The sequence below is a fragment of the Meriones unguiculatus genome, chromosome 19 (assembly GCF_030254825.1).
Source record: "Meriones unguiculatus strain TT.TT164.6M chromosome 19, Bangor_MerUng_6.1, whole genome shotgun sequence".
In the NCBI taxonomy this organism is placed as follows: domain Eukaryota; kingdom Metazoa; phylum Chordata; class Mammalia; order Rodentia; family Muridae; genus Meriones; species Meriones unguiculatus.
In genome coordinates this window covers 56,400,692-56,417,917 of record NC_083366.1, presented here as the reverse complement: position 1 = coordinate 56,417,917, position 17,226 = coordinate 56,400,692, and the positions used below count along the sequence as shown (strand labels likewise).

The following is a 17,226-nucleotide window of genomic DNA, read 5'->3' as shown; positions in this document are numbered from 1 at the left end:
CATTTGCTTTTTGGTTACCAGTGAATTGGAATCAACCCAGTCTCTCCTGTCAAGAGCCAAAACCAAATCCCTGAAGGATGGACCCTTCAGACCTGATCTGAAGTCAACCAATATTGGAAAAGAGCAAAAACTTCCACTAAGCAAGGGCTAGTCAGGTGTAAACCATTGGAACATGGCCAGGTCACATGACAAAAACACAAGCAATATGAAAGGCCAAGACAGGACTCTCCCCCAAACATACACACAGGTGAAACACTCAGACACATAAAGTAAAAACTAATAAAAATATCATGTGATATATTTGTCACAAACTTAGTTTAACCTGATTAGTTCTAATTGCATCCATTTTCCAAAATTGACATGGTGCCATTCTTCTTCATGATGAAACAATTCCCTTTGCTTATGTACATTTTCTTTTTTAATATTTATGTCTTGTCTGCATGTATGTCTGCACACCAGAAGAGGGCATCAGATCCCATGGAACCATAACTGTAGAAGTTGTGAGCCATAGCCAGGTGTGGTGGCACACACCTGCAATCTCGGCACTCGGAGAGGCAGAGGCAGGCAGATCTCTGTGAGCTCAAGGCCAGTCTGGCCTTACAAAGCGAGTCCAGGACAGCCAAGGCTACACAGAGAAACCCTGTCTCAGGAAAAAAGAGACATGATGTGGGTGCTAGGTATTGAACCCAGAATCTGTGGATGTGTATTCAGTGATCTTCTCTGCTGACCCTACCACATTTTTTTTTATCCATTCCTCTGTTGATGGACACCTTGGTTAGTTCTGTAACTTGGCTACTGTGATTCATGCTGCAATAGTTTCTGATGCTATATTTAATCTATTTTAAGTTTTGTTCGTGGTATAAAGCAACAGTCTCAATTCTTTTGCATGTGAATATGCACTTTTCCTCTGAACACTCATTAAACACTTTTCTTTTTCCTGTCATTTAGTTTAGCATCCTTGGCAAAGATTAGTTGACCATATGTGTGGTGTTTGTATTTGATCCAAGTGGTCTTATCTTTTTATACCAACTTAACTTTCTAGAGCACTGTAGTATAAATTGAAATGAGGGAGTTTTGACATACAAATCTGAGTTGTTCTTTCCCAAGACTGATATGGCAATCTGAGATCTTCTGTGGCTTCATACAATGCTTAGAGTTTCTTTTTCTATTTTGGTGAAGAACATGTTTAGAATCCTGATAAAGACTGCATGTAAATTTTGGGTGGTATGATATTCCTCCCAAATTAAAACATCAGTTCTTCCAGTCCAGGGAATGAGAGTCCTCCGTGTATTCATAACTTCTTCAAATAGTTTTGCTAGCATCTTTTTCTTCAGTATACAAAGCTTTCACTTTCTTAATTTATCCCTGTTGTTATTTATTCCATTGTAAATGGATCATTTTCTTGCATCTTGTTTCAGGTAACTCTCGGCTAGCATAGAGGACGTGATAGATTTTTTTTTTAATTAACATGAACTGTACATATTAATGGAGTACGATATTTCTATAAATCAAAATAATATGCAGTGATTAAAATCAGCCATACCTTATCAACCCTTTCTACCTCCACATCCCCTCCCCAGCTAGTAACCTAGTCAAGAAGGATTTAGCTCCTACAAATCTAGACGCGGTGCTGCTCTGTGTTTACTTCATACAAATCCAGGTTTCTCCATTTTGATGGAAACAGCAAGACACCACTCCTCTGTGGCTTTGATAATACATGTCATAGATGTGCTACATTTTTTGCTATGTGTGCTTCTTTCTTTGCAGGGGTACGTGGGCTGGCTCCGTATTTTAGCTACTGTGCGGCCTAACAAACCTCACTCTGAAGGTTTGCCTTGTTGGCGTCCTGAATTCATTTCCTTTGGTTACATTTGCAGAAGTGGGGCAGATTGCACCATATGCTAAGACTATGCTGGTTTGTAAAGACCCTCAGAATTGGTCTCTGTAATAGCTGCGCTGCTCTGCCTGGGTGCCAGCGGTGTATAAGAGTTCCTGTTGTCCGTGGGAGAAAAAGGAGGCAGATACAGGCAGAAGACTCTCCAGAAATTGATGCGCCAGCTAGCGCAGTCTCTACAGCGGTTAATAAACCCCGCCTCAGAACAGTGAGAAGGCAAGGACTGACACCAAATGGCTATCCTGTGACCTGCACGTGCACACACAAATTAAGGTAAGGAGGAATTAAGACACCTGATAGCAACCTCTGGCTGGCTGGTGTGCGCACACACACACAAGGAATTATAAAGACTTTCATATTTTTCTTTAAAAACTTGGTTAAAATTCAGTAGCTATCCAGTTCCAGGGCCTTTTTTTTTTTTTATGGTTTATTATTGATCTAATTTCATTGTGTGCTAGGTTATTCTTTGGCCTCACACATCAGTTTTAAGCCTCTAGTTTGTTCATATAGTTTTCATATAATTACCTGTAAGAGTCTGTATTTCTGTGGTACTGGATAAAATGTTCTCATCATCACCAATTGTGTGAGCCTTTTGTTGGTTAGTTGATTTGTTGATAACTAATTCTTTTTTTCTTTTTAAAAGACAACTATCACTGACTTATTTTACTTTTTATTTTATTTTATTTTATTTTTGCTCTTACTACTCTGATTATCTCTCTGCCCATTTTGAGTTTAGTTTTTTACATCCTCGACTGAGATGCAATGCTAGGCTATTTAAAACATTTATTTTAAAAAGAGGCACTAATTGCTGTATGCCTTCATCTTTTTAAAAAAATATATATTTTTTATTAAGAAACAGTCTAGACAGGAATCCTTTGAAAAGAACGCTTAAAAACTGGTCAGAGCTAGAGTGTAGCTCTATACAGTTGGTGGCTTCTGGCAGGGGTAAGGTAGGGAAGGAATAGGTCATCTTTAAGGGGCTGGCCACTGCAAGTTTGACCATGCTCCACTGAGTATATGGACAACACAAGTAGGGCGTGGAAATTTATCCTTTTTCTTTTGTTTTTGGGGAAGGTCATAAAGGTTTGGAGGTCGCCCTGGGAGGACTGGAAAATGAATGGGATTGAGGTGCATTATGTGAAATTTCCAGATAATCAATAAAAACATTAAGTTAAAAAAACAAAATGAAAGGAAAAATTTTATAAGCATGAAAATGTCTTATGAATCCCTCACATCTATTGAATAAATCTGTGACGATAATAAATATTTTTATTTAGTGTATGTTTTGCCTGCGTGTATGTGCATGCCAGATTCCCACAGAGGCCAGAAGAGGGCACCAGAATACCTGAAACTGAAGTTAAGGATGTTTGGGAACCATCATGTGGATGCTGGGAAGGAACCTCCACAAGAACCGGAAGCCTGTTCCTAACTGCTGAGTCATTTCTCCGGCCCCTAGACTTCCCTCTTAATGCTACCTGTGCTGTATTTCACAAGTTTTCGTACATTTGTTTCTACTTTCCTTTGTCTCAACATATTTACATTTTTTTTCTCCTGACTTTGATGATTTATTCCTTCAAAAAGTCTGTTGGTCAGAATCTGACACAACCAGCATCCGTGATCCACCTCCATCTGAAATACTCCCCTGCAGGGGAATTCTGATAGTCTTGGGCAACACTTTGGGATTTCTCTTTATATCAAATGATATCTTCGATGGTTCCTTTTATTTCTGTCTTGCTGATTGCTCTGCAAGAGCTTCTAGAACTGTCCTGAGTTGAATGGTAAACAGCTTGCCAACTTCCAGATCTTGACAAAACCTTTTCACCTTTTACCCCTCTAAAGGATATGAAATCTAAGCTTCTAATGCATAGTCTTTAATAGCGAGGGCATATTCTATATTTATATCTAATTTTTGAAGAGTCTGTTTTAACCATGAAAGGATATCAACCTCCTCTAGGATTCTTCTGAATCTACTGAAACTAAGGATTTCATTCTTCGTTTTGTTGTTGTGAATGTCACTTATCAATTTTCATACGTTGGACCATCCTTACATTCTGGGGATAAATCCTACTTGATTACGTTGCACAATGCCTTTAATGTGGTGCTGGAATCTGTTTCCTAGCCGCCTTAGTGTTCCTGTTGCTATAGTATAGCACCATTACCAAGAACAGCTTGGAGAGGAAGGGGGGATTTAATTAGGCTTTCACTTTCACATCTCACTGAATCCTCAAAGGAGTCAAGGCAAGGACCTAGAGGGGATAACTGAAGGAGCCATGGAGGAATACTGCTTGGTTTGTTCCTCGTGGCTTGCTCACCCTGTTTTCTTACACTACTCAGGACCATCTTTCCCGGGCGTGGTACCACCTACAGTGACCTGGGACCCTCTCACACATAATCAAGAACAGTCCCTGTCGACTTACAACAGACAATCTGATGGATGCATTTTCTTAGCTGAGGTTCCCTCCTCCCAGATGACTGTAGCCAGTGACTAGTTGACATAACTAGCCAACATACCCCCGGATTGTTGCATCTGTGGTCCTTAAGAATATTCATATGTGATTTCTTTTCTTTTTTTTTTTTTTTTTTTTTCCAACCAATTCCTTATCTAGCTTGCATAACTGAAAGCTACTGGCAATCAAGACCTTTAGAAAGTTTAGCGATCTTTCTGTTGGTCACCACGTGAGTTTCCCTGTCTTTAAAACCCAGCCTCGAGCACCAAAGCAAAGTTAGAATTCAATTATCACCCGCCCTCTGCAATTGGAGCCAGTAAACAGAGAAACCATTACACCGTCACTTGCTCAGAGATTATTTTGAAGACTTTCCTCAGAGCCGGGGACATAGCTTAACGGATGAGGGTGCGTTCTGACAAGGCTTGAGTTCTGTTCCCAGAACCCACACATGCAAGAACTGGTTGTTGTCCTCTGACCTTCACATGGACGCTGTTACACACATGCACACACAAATAATTTCACAAAGTCAAAGTCTTTTATAGACCATATCCTAGAATATAATCTTTTCTAATATAAACTAACTGAAAGTCAAGTACCTATTTCCTGTGTGGATGCCTCGGGAATTAAAAGCACAGAAGTATCTTGCAGTTCTGCTTCAGAAAGTTTTATAAGAGTGGTTTCATTTCCCCTGGAGATGTCTCTCTGTTTCGGTGTTCGCTCAACCTAAAACATAACAGTTTTGTTAAACGTTAATACTCATAACACTCAAAAAATAACAATAAAAACACCCAAGATATTTCCGATTGCCTTTAGGACAACTAAGTATTGGATTTGCTCAGTTGAAAAACCAAACACTGAGACCCAGATACCCCCAACCCGGAAGATCACTGAAGTAAACTCTTAACTGATAACTCCAGCCTGGTGCTTCTATAAGTGTGTAGAGGTCAGAGGACACAGAGGAGCTCAATAGAACTGCAGATCCTCAACTCCCACCAACAAGCTACTCAATCAGAGACTTGGGGCAGGGTCCAGCACCCACCAAACCGTTCTGGTCACTCTGCTGACCTTAAGGGGAGGATGCTAAGCTGCTGCTCTTATACATAAATACGCAGTAGGCACTTTAGTCTAAGGCGGTTCTCTGACTCGATGGGAAGAAAGTATATGCTGCCTTAGTGAATCTATGGTTCAAAGAACACAATACTTATCTTCCCCCTAACAGAAAATATTCTCTAGCCCCAAATTACTTCCTTGCTATCCAACACAGAGAACGGAAGTTCAGCCTGACATTCTCACTGAAAAACTGGCACAGAATTCTTGTTCGTTGGACAGTTTAAATTTATCAGGTTTGATTTTGGGGTTGTAATTAAAACCAAAGTTGTATTTTTTTTTTTTGTGTGTGTATCTTCTTTTGGCCTGTTTACAACTGATAACTTCTTATTCTGGGCTGAACCGTTCAACAGAAAGTTAAAGAGAGCTGTCCACATCCACAGACTTTTTTTTCCCCCATCTACTAATTCATAAATTAAGGATCAAAAATGTTCAGAAAAATAATATGACTACACCAAATATATACGGACCATATGCTGGCCAGTAATCTTTACTTAATAATAGTACAGCAACTATGTGCATAGCACGGCACTCCATTGGGTGTTTTAAGTCATCTAATGGTGGTTTAAAGTCTACAGGAGGGATACACAGGTTATATGTAAATACTGTGCTATTTTAGGAGTCATATGGTCGGCTACAGATTCTGGTATCCAAGTAGGAGACTGGAACCAGATGCCAAAGGACAAGTAAATATACTTATCACACCTCGTAGGTTTAACCTATTCCTTGCTAAGGAATAAAACAGGAGGAGATGGAGAGCCAACTGCATCTTACTTCTGCAAAAGCAGGTGAAGTACCCTCGGAATCCAAGAAGCTACTCTTTAGTAAGCTATGGTGAACTGTTGACATGCTCTGTAATGTGCGCAGGTGTATGATTTGACAAGCAACAAAAAATAAACAACCGCTAAGAAAAGTCACTCACTCAGCTAAGGAGATGGACCACTTGCCTTTGCTTTAGACTGCAGAGTACTAGCGTTCATAGTCCTTAGTCCTTTGGTACAAAACAAGGATAAAAGGAAGAGAAATGGGGATTTTTTTTTTCTTTTTCACTTTATGGATGTTTCAACTTTGCAAACTTAAGGTGCAAATGCTGAAATTTTTTTTTTTAATCTGTAGTCAGAAAACTGGTAACTAAAGGAGGGATTGCATCAATGTGTTCATTTTGAAATGGAAATCCAAGAGCATGCACTTGGGGGAAAATCAGGACAGCAGAGGTATTTAAGTAAAGATTCTTCAGCAGCATGAAAGATGACCAGGAAAAAAAAAAAAAAAAAAAAAAAAAAAACAACTAAATTTACCTGGAGATTCATACCAAACATTTTGATGCCCTTGATTTTTCTATTGGCTGACAATACACCAGGAGAGCCCTAATTTGTTATTCTCACAGCCCTGATGAAAGTGAAGTGGTTTGACCCGTAAGGCCCCAGGACAGCCAATAAAGCACACTTACTTGAACTTTCTCAGGAGCACTGCCTCTACTCGTGGGGAAAAGTGGTAGGACTGAAAAGTGAAAGTGAGCACACAATGGATGCATGCTTATGAGACACAGATACGCCCGCCCCTACCTCCAATCACATATGTGCATGCCCCAAGTTCCCACTAATGGGGGCTTGTTAGTGTCTGCCCTCAGGAGGCTTTTCCAATCATTCAGCCTCCTTCCTCTCCACCCCTGCCCTTGCCATCACGCTCACACCTTGGTTTCACAATGCCTCCACTTCTCAGCTCTTCAAATCCTACTCTTCTCCAAGAGTGGCTCAAGACCCACCCCCTCTTACAGAAGACGGTTCCAGCTTGTGCTAGATTCCTCTTCCCTAACTAACTGCCCATTCTGTTCTATACCTCAATTGGAGGCTGACCCCGCATTCGGTTTCATGGACAAACATTCCACCTTTGCAGGCATTACAGGAAGAGCATCCCCAGGACCACATATGACCCTGGTACCATCCTCACCATCACATACTAAGACATAAACACCCACTGACTTACTGACAAGTGGCCCAAAAGAACAGAAGCAAACTAGCTTACTTCTTATAGAGGTGAATCTCTGCTTCCTTTTCTGGGGATACGTTCTTAGGAATTTTCTTCTGTGACTCTGGACACGAGATTGTTTACCGGGACTTGAACTTGAATCTTCATTACTGTCCAAGATGTAATGTTTCCTATCCTTGAACTTTTCCAAAACAGATGACAAGTGAGAATACTGAAAGCAGGCATTCCAGCTGCTTTCACAAAACACTATGATTCGTCCTGAGACACACTTTCAGATAGACTAGGTTCTCTTCTACAGTAAAAAAGTGAGGGGCGGGGAGAAAGGGAGGGTATCACAGTTCCCAGGAGAGGTGCTGTGGAAGAGGACGACAAATTCTCTCTAGTCAAGTATCTGGAACTGAAGGGGAATTGGTAACTGTCCCAAAGTAGCCACACCCCCAATATTACACCAATACCACCACTGCAAGCACAGGCCAACATGACAAAACCTAGGTCAAACTCTTCTTCCCAGTGGCCAGGCTATAGCTCCATAGTCAAAGGCTTCTCTATCATGAATGGCCCGGGGTCTACCCACGATGAGGCAAAAGGGCAAAGGGATGTCTTTGCAAAACAGGTGTATTGAATAGGAGTGAAACTACTGCTTATTAGTCATTCTTGTTGGCTGTTGATATTCAATCATGTTGAAACTCTCCCTCATATGCCTCTATGGAAAGACATGTTTTTGCTCGGTGTGGCTTGTCCTTGTGATTGTATACAGCTTGAACTCATGAGGACGTTATTCGTGTGACCTTTCCTAATGCTCAGAGTAGAGCATTGTCCAGGGCTCTGCGTAATGTCAGCTACTGAATAGGACTCTATTCTCCTAGGTGACACCCTAGGACAGGGCCAAGGAACCAAACAGACCATCTCTCCTCACGGCTGATTGCCTCAATTTTTCACAGCAACAGAAACCTGACAAATACTGTTTTTTTTTTTTTTTTTTTTTTTTTTTTGAAAAAAGATAAAACCCAATACCCCAATGTGTGGCTGTGTCTTGTATAAATGGGGTCAAAATTTCTAGACTTGGTTTTTGTCTGCAGACCAGAGGGAGGGACACTCTGAGTCTCATGGGGCTGAGGGTAAGAACAACTGCAGAAGAAAACTAAGACACACTCTGGCAGCCCGTGAGCTCGCTTTTAGAAAAGCCTTTTTTTTTTTTTTCTGAGATTTTCAAAATTACGTGAAATCTCAGGCTTCGGGGTATTGTCCTCCCCCGCTGGCTCACTGAATGGGTGCCATTAAGCTCGCACAGACAGAAAACCACGTCTTGAAATACTAGCTCAGAAACATTTTGGGTTTTCTTAGTTGTTTTGAGATACCACCTCACTCTGTAGACCAAGCTGGTCTTGAATTCACAGAAATCCTCCTGCCTTAGTCTCCCATGGGCTGGGATTATAGGTGTGAGCCACCACCCCTGGTCCATTTCAATTCTTCAATAGGTCAAAATCTACTAAAGTTAAGTTACAGGTGTAAAGTGTGTCTACTTACTAGCCTTTTCCTTTTTTAAGGCAAGGCTCAAGGTCCAGTTTAGCTTAATAGGGTTAGGGGGAGGGTTATCCACCTTTTTTTTTTTTCTAATTTATTGCTCCTGAACACAAGAGAATTTATGCCACTAGAGCAGAGGCTGTAGATGACTGAGGAGCCACTTAGTCTTACAGTAACGAGCCAACCCCAACCGGTGAATTCTGCTCTCTATCAGAATCAGCAGAATTTAGCATCCTTATTCTTTCTGTTCCTCTCGAGATGCTTTTGGACAGCAATGGCTTTCTTAATCAAATGGTAGAGACCCTCTCTGGGAGATCGGGGGCCAGGCCTTTTGACTTAAGGATTCTCAAAATATTATTACCAGTCACAAAAAGGACCTGTGCCACTCTGTGTGAGTCCTTCAGGATCACACCTATCTGGGAGGGAGTCAGGCCTTTCTTGGCCAGTTTGTAAATCTGTTTCTTCATGTCATTAGATGTCAACTTCAGCCATGTGGGGAATGCTATGGCAGTAGGGCTGCACCAATTGGGACAGGCCCTTCCTGGGAGCGTGCGCGCAACCCATGATGGCGAAGGTCTGGTCATAAGAGCTCTTTGGCTTTTATGTGTTAGTCACCACAGCAATGCCCATTTTTATCCAATGTGACCTCTTTGGGCCACAGTCAGAGAAAGGACCTCCCATCTCTCATCTGCCACGAGGCAAAGTTGTTCCTTTGGTGAAGGTTTGTGAATACATGCTACCGTGCAAAAGACTGCCTGAAGGGATTTAGGTTTTAAGTTTCCTATGATCTAGTTACCAGCAAATGGAATTTAACATGAAATTCACCCCTCTTCTAGTTTTGTTGATGGCTCTCATTCATCTAAATGAATAAGGGGGGTGCTGTTGTAGATTTAATTACCTTTCCACAGTTAATAGCTCATAAAGCAGACATCACATATTAGATGAGAAGACAGAAAAATAAGTAATCGTATTATCAAAAGATTAGTGACGCTATTTTTTATAGTTTTCTGGGGGTCTACCTTCTATTAGGAGTAACACTGATTTTACATTTGAAATTGCAGTCCTTCCATGTACAGTGAATTTGAGAAAACTGGAGCAGAGTTGGGGCAGTTTTGAAGATATATGCAAACAACAGCTGTTTGCAAAGTGCTACCCTAAACCAATAGAAATTCCCACATTACCAGCATTCTCCTGTTCTGTTCTCTGTCCCTCTCCAAGGCAGAATCTTCCCTAAAATAAAACATACCAAATTAACAGGACAGGCGCAACCCCCTTCGCCCTCCCCTGTCACTGCAGAGGTCTGGCTTCTTGATCACGGACTCAACCTGTGGGGTGTACTCAGTTCTGCAGACAAACGTATCTTACAACCTGTTTTCGCGTAGACTCTCTGGAAGGGGAATACTGCTATATAAAGGAAAACGAATATATTTGCGGAGTCCTTCCTCTCTCAGACACAAAGGGGGAGGCCATAGTGGGGTCAGCGGGCAGCCTGCCAGCACAGTTGATGCTTAAAAATACGGTCTCTCAACCCTGGCGCTGCTCAAGACCCATCTGGGTGCTTTAAAAAAAAAGTTGTCCCCAGACTTTGGTGATGCCAAGTGTCGGCTGGCCACTTGTGTGTCTTCTGTGGAGAAATGTTGCCTCATCATTGTATTATCGAGTTTCATACCTTCCTTGTCTAAGCTCAGCAGCAAGTAACCGCTTGTCAAATATCTAGTCTACTGACAAGAGAAGTCGGGGAGTGACTGGAGCTTGTATGTACCGATGGGAGGCAGCGACTATGGAAAATAATATGATGCAACAGGAAAACAATGAAAGGGAGAACTACCGTATGGTTTCCAATCTCGCTTTTGGCTTTCCGTCCACAGGAATTGAGAAATGTGACATCGGTATACAAGTCAGTGGCTCCAAATCGAAAAACACCAAGTGCCAAAGTCCAAACGTTCTGAGCGTGACGGTGAGGGACACAAGTAGAGCCCCATGCCTGCCCGGTGTGATGGGTCGGTGGAAGGGCAGGTGCACCGATGCCCCCTGTGAAATCGCCACCATCCCATGGCTAGCAGGCGCGTGAAGGACAAAATGAGCTTTCCAGCCAGATTTGGGTCTCACTCCCAACGTTCACAAATATTCCAAAGTCTGACAGCACCACTCATCTATACAAACACACACACACACACACACACACACACACACTCACTCACTCATCCATTCATCTACTCATGAGCATCTGAATTGTTTCTGGTTGATGATTTTCATAAGCGAAGCTGCTGTGGACCTCCGTGCACATTCTCTTTGTGGACATATGCTGACAGATGTCTTGGAAGAGATACACGATTGGAACAAGTGGGCCAGAGGGCAGGTATAGGCTCAACACTTTAAGGAACTGCTAGCAGACAGAGAGTCTGCCCTCTCCGCACTGTCCCAAACATGACGGACAGAAAGACACCCTGGTGATGTACGGTGCACCCTGCTGCCACTTGGTGGGCATTCCCTGGGACTAACGGCACTGAGCAGCTCTCACGTGCTCACCTGCCACTTGAGTGTTTTGCTTTGGGACATTGCTTGCTTCTGTCTCCTGCTTGCGTTTTCATTGCTTTCTATCCTTACCACTGTAAGCTTAAACTGTAAGGCCAGAAGCAAACATTTACAATTCTTTTCAACAAGGCTGTGGCGATTCTTTTCTTTTATAGCAGTGATTTTTTTTTTTTTTTCAAAGCCTACAGGGGCCCTGCTTTATCTTGGTGAAGTTTAGTGTATCAGTTTGTGTTTTGTTGTTGTTGTTTTTACAGGCCAATTTTAACTTCACTAGCTTAAAAAAAAAAAGCCCCATGCAAAGTTAGGTATTTGTTCCAAGTAAGTTTTACATATAAGCCTATGACTGGCTTTAGTTCATTTTTATACAGGGAAGAGTAAGGTTGGAAGGTCATTTGTTTCCTTGCATGAGGATATTCGGTTATTTTCACACTGTTTATAGAAAACTCTTCCTCCACTGAACTGCCTCTGCGTCCTCATCACACACCAACAATCCACACACCTGCAAGGCTCCCCTTCCTTCCTGCTGTTTTATTCACTTACCTTTCATGGCATTGCCGCACTGTTGGCTTCTAGTAAGTCTGGAGAGCATGTAGCGTGAAAGCCCTGTCACTCTGCTCCATTTTGAAAACCTTATTTGTTCCCCCAGAACCTTTAAAGTTCCCATGAGGAATTGAAAAATGGCTGGCCTGTTTCTTTTTAAGCCTACTGATATCCCAACCAGGGGTTATATAAAATCCTTAGATCTATCTGGGCAGAACTGAGATCTTGATATTAAATTGTCCCCTCTCGTCAGGACACTATCTCTCTACTTTCCTAAATGTTTTTCTTTTCTCTCACTGTGTTCTGTAGTAGCCCTCGTATGGTTGTGCCCTAAAAGCACCCTGTGAATGAATACCTAAGGATATCTTAATTCTGTTACAAACAGTCCAGCTTTGTGGTCCAACCAGAAGGAAACTGAGTTTTGTACGCTTCTTATTGTTTAATCTAAAATGCAGCCGAAAAATACATTGCTGGGGGCCACTCCGAAGCTATGCTTTGTAGGACACTGAGGGGCAGGAAAGTTTGCCAACACAACTCGAATCGTTCTACAGAAAATTACACTTGGAGTTTAGATGGGAATGGCCGGGAAAACTCTAAACATGAGCAGTCATCTTGTGTGGTTTTGTAGTTTTACAATAGCCTAAATGTTCACCAAGAGATGAACGGATAAGGAAGTGTGGCACATACACACAATGAAATACTGCTCAGCCACCCAGGAGGACGTCCCGAAATTCTCAACCCGGGTGACACTGGAGGACATTCCAGTAGGTGAAATAAACCAGGTGGACAAAGACAAGTACTGCATGACCTCATTGTCATGTGGGATCCCAAAGTCCCACCCCCAGAGAGGGAGATACTTGTATGAGAAAAAAAATCACCCTATCTCCCAATAAACATGGCAATTAGCATGCTGATACATGTATGGATGTATCCATTCATGTATGGATCATTGTGTCTCCATAAACATGGGACTTACGACAGATGCAGGCAGGCTTGGGAAGATCAACATGTACAGTTACTACACTAATTAACAAAATATATATTGAAAATTGAAAATCATAGCAGGCAGTGGTGGCACACGCCTTTAATCACAGAACTTAGGAGGCAGAGTCAGGCCTATCTCTGAGTTTGAGGCCACCCTGGTGTACAGAGCAAGTTCCAGGACAGCCAGGGCTACCCAGAGAAACCCTGCTCAAGAAACAAAATAATGAAGAAGAAGAAGAACGAAAACTTACATTGCCTGAGTTTGAGTCCATACCTCTCGTACATCTGAAGAATACCCATGTTTTGAAGTAACGGCTAGGGACCGGAAGTTAAAAATAAAACGGTGATAAGCATGTTGGGTAAACATTTAAATAGACCACTCAGTGATGGCGGGGAAAACACAGTGTACCTTGTCTGGAGTCATCTGGTTTTGAGCTTCCAGCTGAGCGGTCTTCCATATTTGTTATCTGCAAGAGAAAAAGAAACTACTATGGTATCAAAAAAGCCTCAGTCTCCAGTCTTTGGGAACCGCTCTGCCTCTGAAGAGCTGCTGAGCACAACTTGGTTCCCAACGACTCTGTTGTTGCAAAACTTTTACTTCCAAATCACAAAGACTTGACGCTATGAAAGATGGCCGGCCACATGGCACTGGTCCAGCCTCAGCGCTACGAGAATGCCTCTAGGGGCGTCAGCACTAGGGGGCAGGGGTTCAGCTTTCCAAGACACCTAGGTGACGTCAAAAGGTGACAATTTATCTAAAAGACTCATCTCTGTCTGTTAAACATAAAAATCCCGGCACCGTTATCGATCTCGCCTCTGTCCCATGCTTGAACTCTTGGCCCATAGGGAACAGGGAATTATTTAGGAGGCATGGCATGGCCTTGCTGGAGTAGATGTAACTGTGGAGATGGGCTTAGAGGTCTCCTACGCTCGCTACGGACAGCGTGGAACACATCTCTCGTTGCCTGCGGACCCAGATGTGGAACTCTCAGCTCCTTCTCCGGCACTGCGTCTGCCTGGGCGCCGGCATGCTTCCTGCCACAATGATAACAGGCCAAACCTCTGAGACTGTAAGCCAGCCCCAAGTACAGGTTTTCCTTTATAAGAGCTGCCTTCATCCCCTTGCAGCAATGAAACCCTAAGCCAGACACGAAGCCCCAAGAAGAGCGGGGGTGAGTCCGTGTGTCCACACGTCCCCAGCTAGAGAAGGAAACCACATTCGACCCTCAGGCTCCTTCCCTATGTTAATTTGCAAACATTTTCCTCCAGATCCCAGCTGAGGTGACCTGGCAGAGACCAGTCGCTGCAAGCATTTCACGGAGAGACATCTTCAAAAGAATAGAGAGATTACATCGGCTCGGGGTATAAACAGAATCAGGAGGAGGACACAGCCGCTACTGACCAACAGCTGTTGAGAACGGGCTAGCATTCAAGGAGGGCGTCTGCTGGTCTCTCCTGCCAGCCACAAATCCCAACCCTCTTTTCCCAGATCCTTACACTCACAGCAGGCTCCGGGTCAACTTCAGTATCCATAAACTCTGGCAGCAGGACTGTGGCTTCTTCTGCTGGCTCTATATTCATGGAACGAAAAAAAAAAGAAAAGGTAGGAACCCCAAAAACCTGATAACTTCTGTGAGCCAAGCTTGCACTCTGCCTGTCCTTACTTCCCAGGCAAGAGTAGCTGTGGTACACCGCCACCTTGTGGTAAGAGCTGGTAATGAGGTTGTGCCTCAAAACTCAAATCCAAAGCAAAGCACTTGAAATCTGAATTCTAGAGAAGAGCTTCCTGCCAGTAGGCAGGGCACCTCCCCGCCATACCCTGTATCTGTTTTCCTTGGTCACTTCCACCAGTCCCCAAAGCGGACTTCAGCAGATGGAGGAGGAGCCTCAAGGCGTTTATCGCACTTAATGGAATTCTGTTCCATGACCCCCTCAGGGACCGCTTCCACGCCTCTACCAGGAATTTCGACTCAGAATTCTGCCACCTCCCAACATACCTGTTTGTCTTTCAAGACTGCTAGGAATTTCACCACCACCTTTTCCAAGGCCAGAGACGGTGTTTATCAAACTAGGTATCTGAAATAAAAAGTCAGGGCACATACATTTTCAAAGCAGCAGCCATTAAAAAAAAAAAAGTTTTAACCTTTATTCTACAGCATGTTGAGAAATTAGGGCCACCGAGTATTTGCTGTCTTTTTCATGTTGCTCTCTCTGGCTTGCAATCCCCCACGCTCACCCCATCTCCCAGCCACCACCTTCTAGGATGATCATCTCTGGCTCCTTATTACATGGTCTTAATCCATCTGTCATCTGTAGTAGCTTCAATTCACTCTTCTAATCTTGCATGTTAGAAACTGTATCCCCAGGGCGGCAGAGCTCAGAGAGCTGGGGCGTTTGGGAGGGGGGACTCTAAGATCTCTGCCTGCGAGACTGGAGGCCTTCATCAGGGGCTGAGCAGATGGACGTCAAGACACACTCATGGGAGACTCCAGCTTCTAGAGCCATGAGCTCAATAAACTCTGTTTCTTAATTGGTGACCCAAACTATTAGCTTATGATGAGAGAGAGAGAGAGAGAGAGAGAGAGAGAGAGAAGAAAAAAGAAAAAGAAAAGAAAGAAAACAAAACAAAAAACCATCCCCTGGTTCTTCCAACTCCAGTTCTAAGCAAGCTCTGGAGTGACTTTTAATCCATGCTTCCCTTGGGGGATGTTGCTCTCTCAGTGTGTGTGCAGTGAGCACCCAATCCTGGTCCTCCAATCTTACCCTTTCCTCACAGGAGTTTTCTACTCCGAGAACTGTGGCTCTGTCCCTTGCAGACTCCAGTTCTCTGCACTGAAACCATGTTTTTCACTTTGGGGAATGTAGAACTGTGTGTGATGTTGACGGCCCTCGTATGTAGAGGCAAACTGAGCACACCAGGCCAATTTGCCTTGTGATATTATAGAGGAGATGTTTCTCTAAGAGGTTAGTACTCCATCTCTCACCCTCATCATCCTTGTGTAGGACCTTGGGAACTGTATCTGCAGAGGCCTTTATCATCTATAAGATGCTTTAAAACATAACTTAAAACAAAAGGAAACCAGCCAAGACTCCCTCCCTCATTTTGTTCCTTCCCTTCCTCCGACCTTTCCACTCAGCCCCTTTCTGCCTGTTCTGGATGTCCTTTTGTACAAATTCCTTTACCTTACCCACTGTCTATTACTAAAACCCTTGTGTGTTTGTAGGAAGAAGTGAGGTCAAGAGGGAGACCACAGAATGCCAGGGCGGGTGTGGAGCATTTCTATCAGAAAAAGCTTGTACAGAGATGGCAAACTCCCTGCTGGTTCCTTCTAGGGCCGGGAGGAAGGGTCGAACCATGCTGGTCTGCTCAGGAGTATGGTAAGGAGATAACACCACGTACAAACTACACACTGTCCACAGCAGATGGAATAAAGTACTTTAAAGGCTGCAAGACCTTTTGTGTCTTCTATATGTAAGACAAAGACACATAAGGAGGGAGACACTCCAGTCTTCTGCTTGGCCAAAGGATACATCAAAACCCAACATGGAGGCTGAGGAGATGTGAAAATACACTTTGAAATAATCAAAGGAAATGAAGCTGGGCATGCTAGCACACGCCTTTCATCACAACACTTGGTAGGCAGAGACAAGCCCACCTCTGGGTTCAAGGCCAGTCTGCTCTACCACCTTTCTCTAACAAGAAAAACGCTATCTCAAAAAACCAGAGAGAGAGAGAGAGCAAGCTGCTACCTGTTTGTCTTCTCCCAAAACTTGGACAGAAACTTCTGATATGTCAAAATGCCTATCAAAGTAGATTTCTATTATCCTTGCTTCTTTCTTGCTGATAATAATTGGCTGTTTCAGGTAAATGATGAACAGCTTCATCCCATCATTGTCTAGCAAAAAAAAAAAAAAGGTATTATATTAGCTGTATCAGTGTAATGAAAGTTTTTGTCACTGTTCAGAATTTTCTGCAGAGAGAATATGAAGTCATACTAGATAGACATGGCTTTGAAATTATTTACATACACAGAAAACACAAAAGAGAGGCTAATACCTGATAACATGAAGGACCTTGCTTTACTAATGAAAAAAAAAGTCATCTTGTATGACACCACCCATGTTTTTATAAAATAGTTATTATTATACAACAGGTATTGTAGTTTCCAATGTACTAAGCAAAATTCTCTTCTTTCCCTTTTTTCT

General features: G+C 42.9%; 1 protein-coding gene across 1 annotated transcript in view; it reads right to left on the bottom strand.

Moving 5' to 3' along the window:
- Positions 1–17,226, bottom strand: part of Sycp2l (synaptonemal complex protein 2 like) — a 52,558-nt gene that overhangs the window by 11,025 nt on the left and 24,307 nt on the right. The window contains exons 15-22 of the mRNA XM_060372526.1: positions 16,771–16,916; positions 14,518–14,718; positions 13,430–13,487; positions 13,272–13,335; positions 10,143–10,191; positions 7,474–7,618; positions 6,899–6,948; positions 4,938–5,064 (exon numbers count right to left, since the gene is read on the bottom strand). Coding sequence (XP_060228509.1) covers positions 4,938–5,064; positions 6,899–6,948; positions 7,474–7,618; positions 10,143–10,191; positions 13,272–13,335; positions 13,430–13,487; positions 14,518–14,718; positions 16,771–16,916 — 840 coding nt within the window. The remainder of the gene's footprint in view (positions 1–4,937; positions 5,065–6,898; positions 6,949–7,473; positions 7,619–10,142; positions 10,192–13,271; positions 13,336–13,429; positions 13,488–14,517; positions 14,719–16,770; positions 16,917–17,226) is intronic.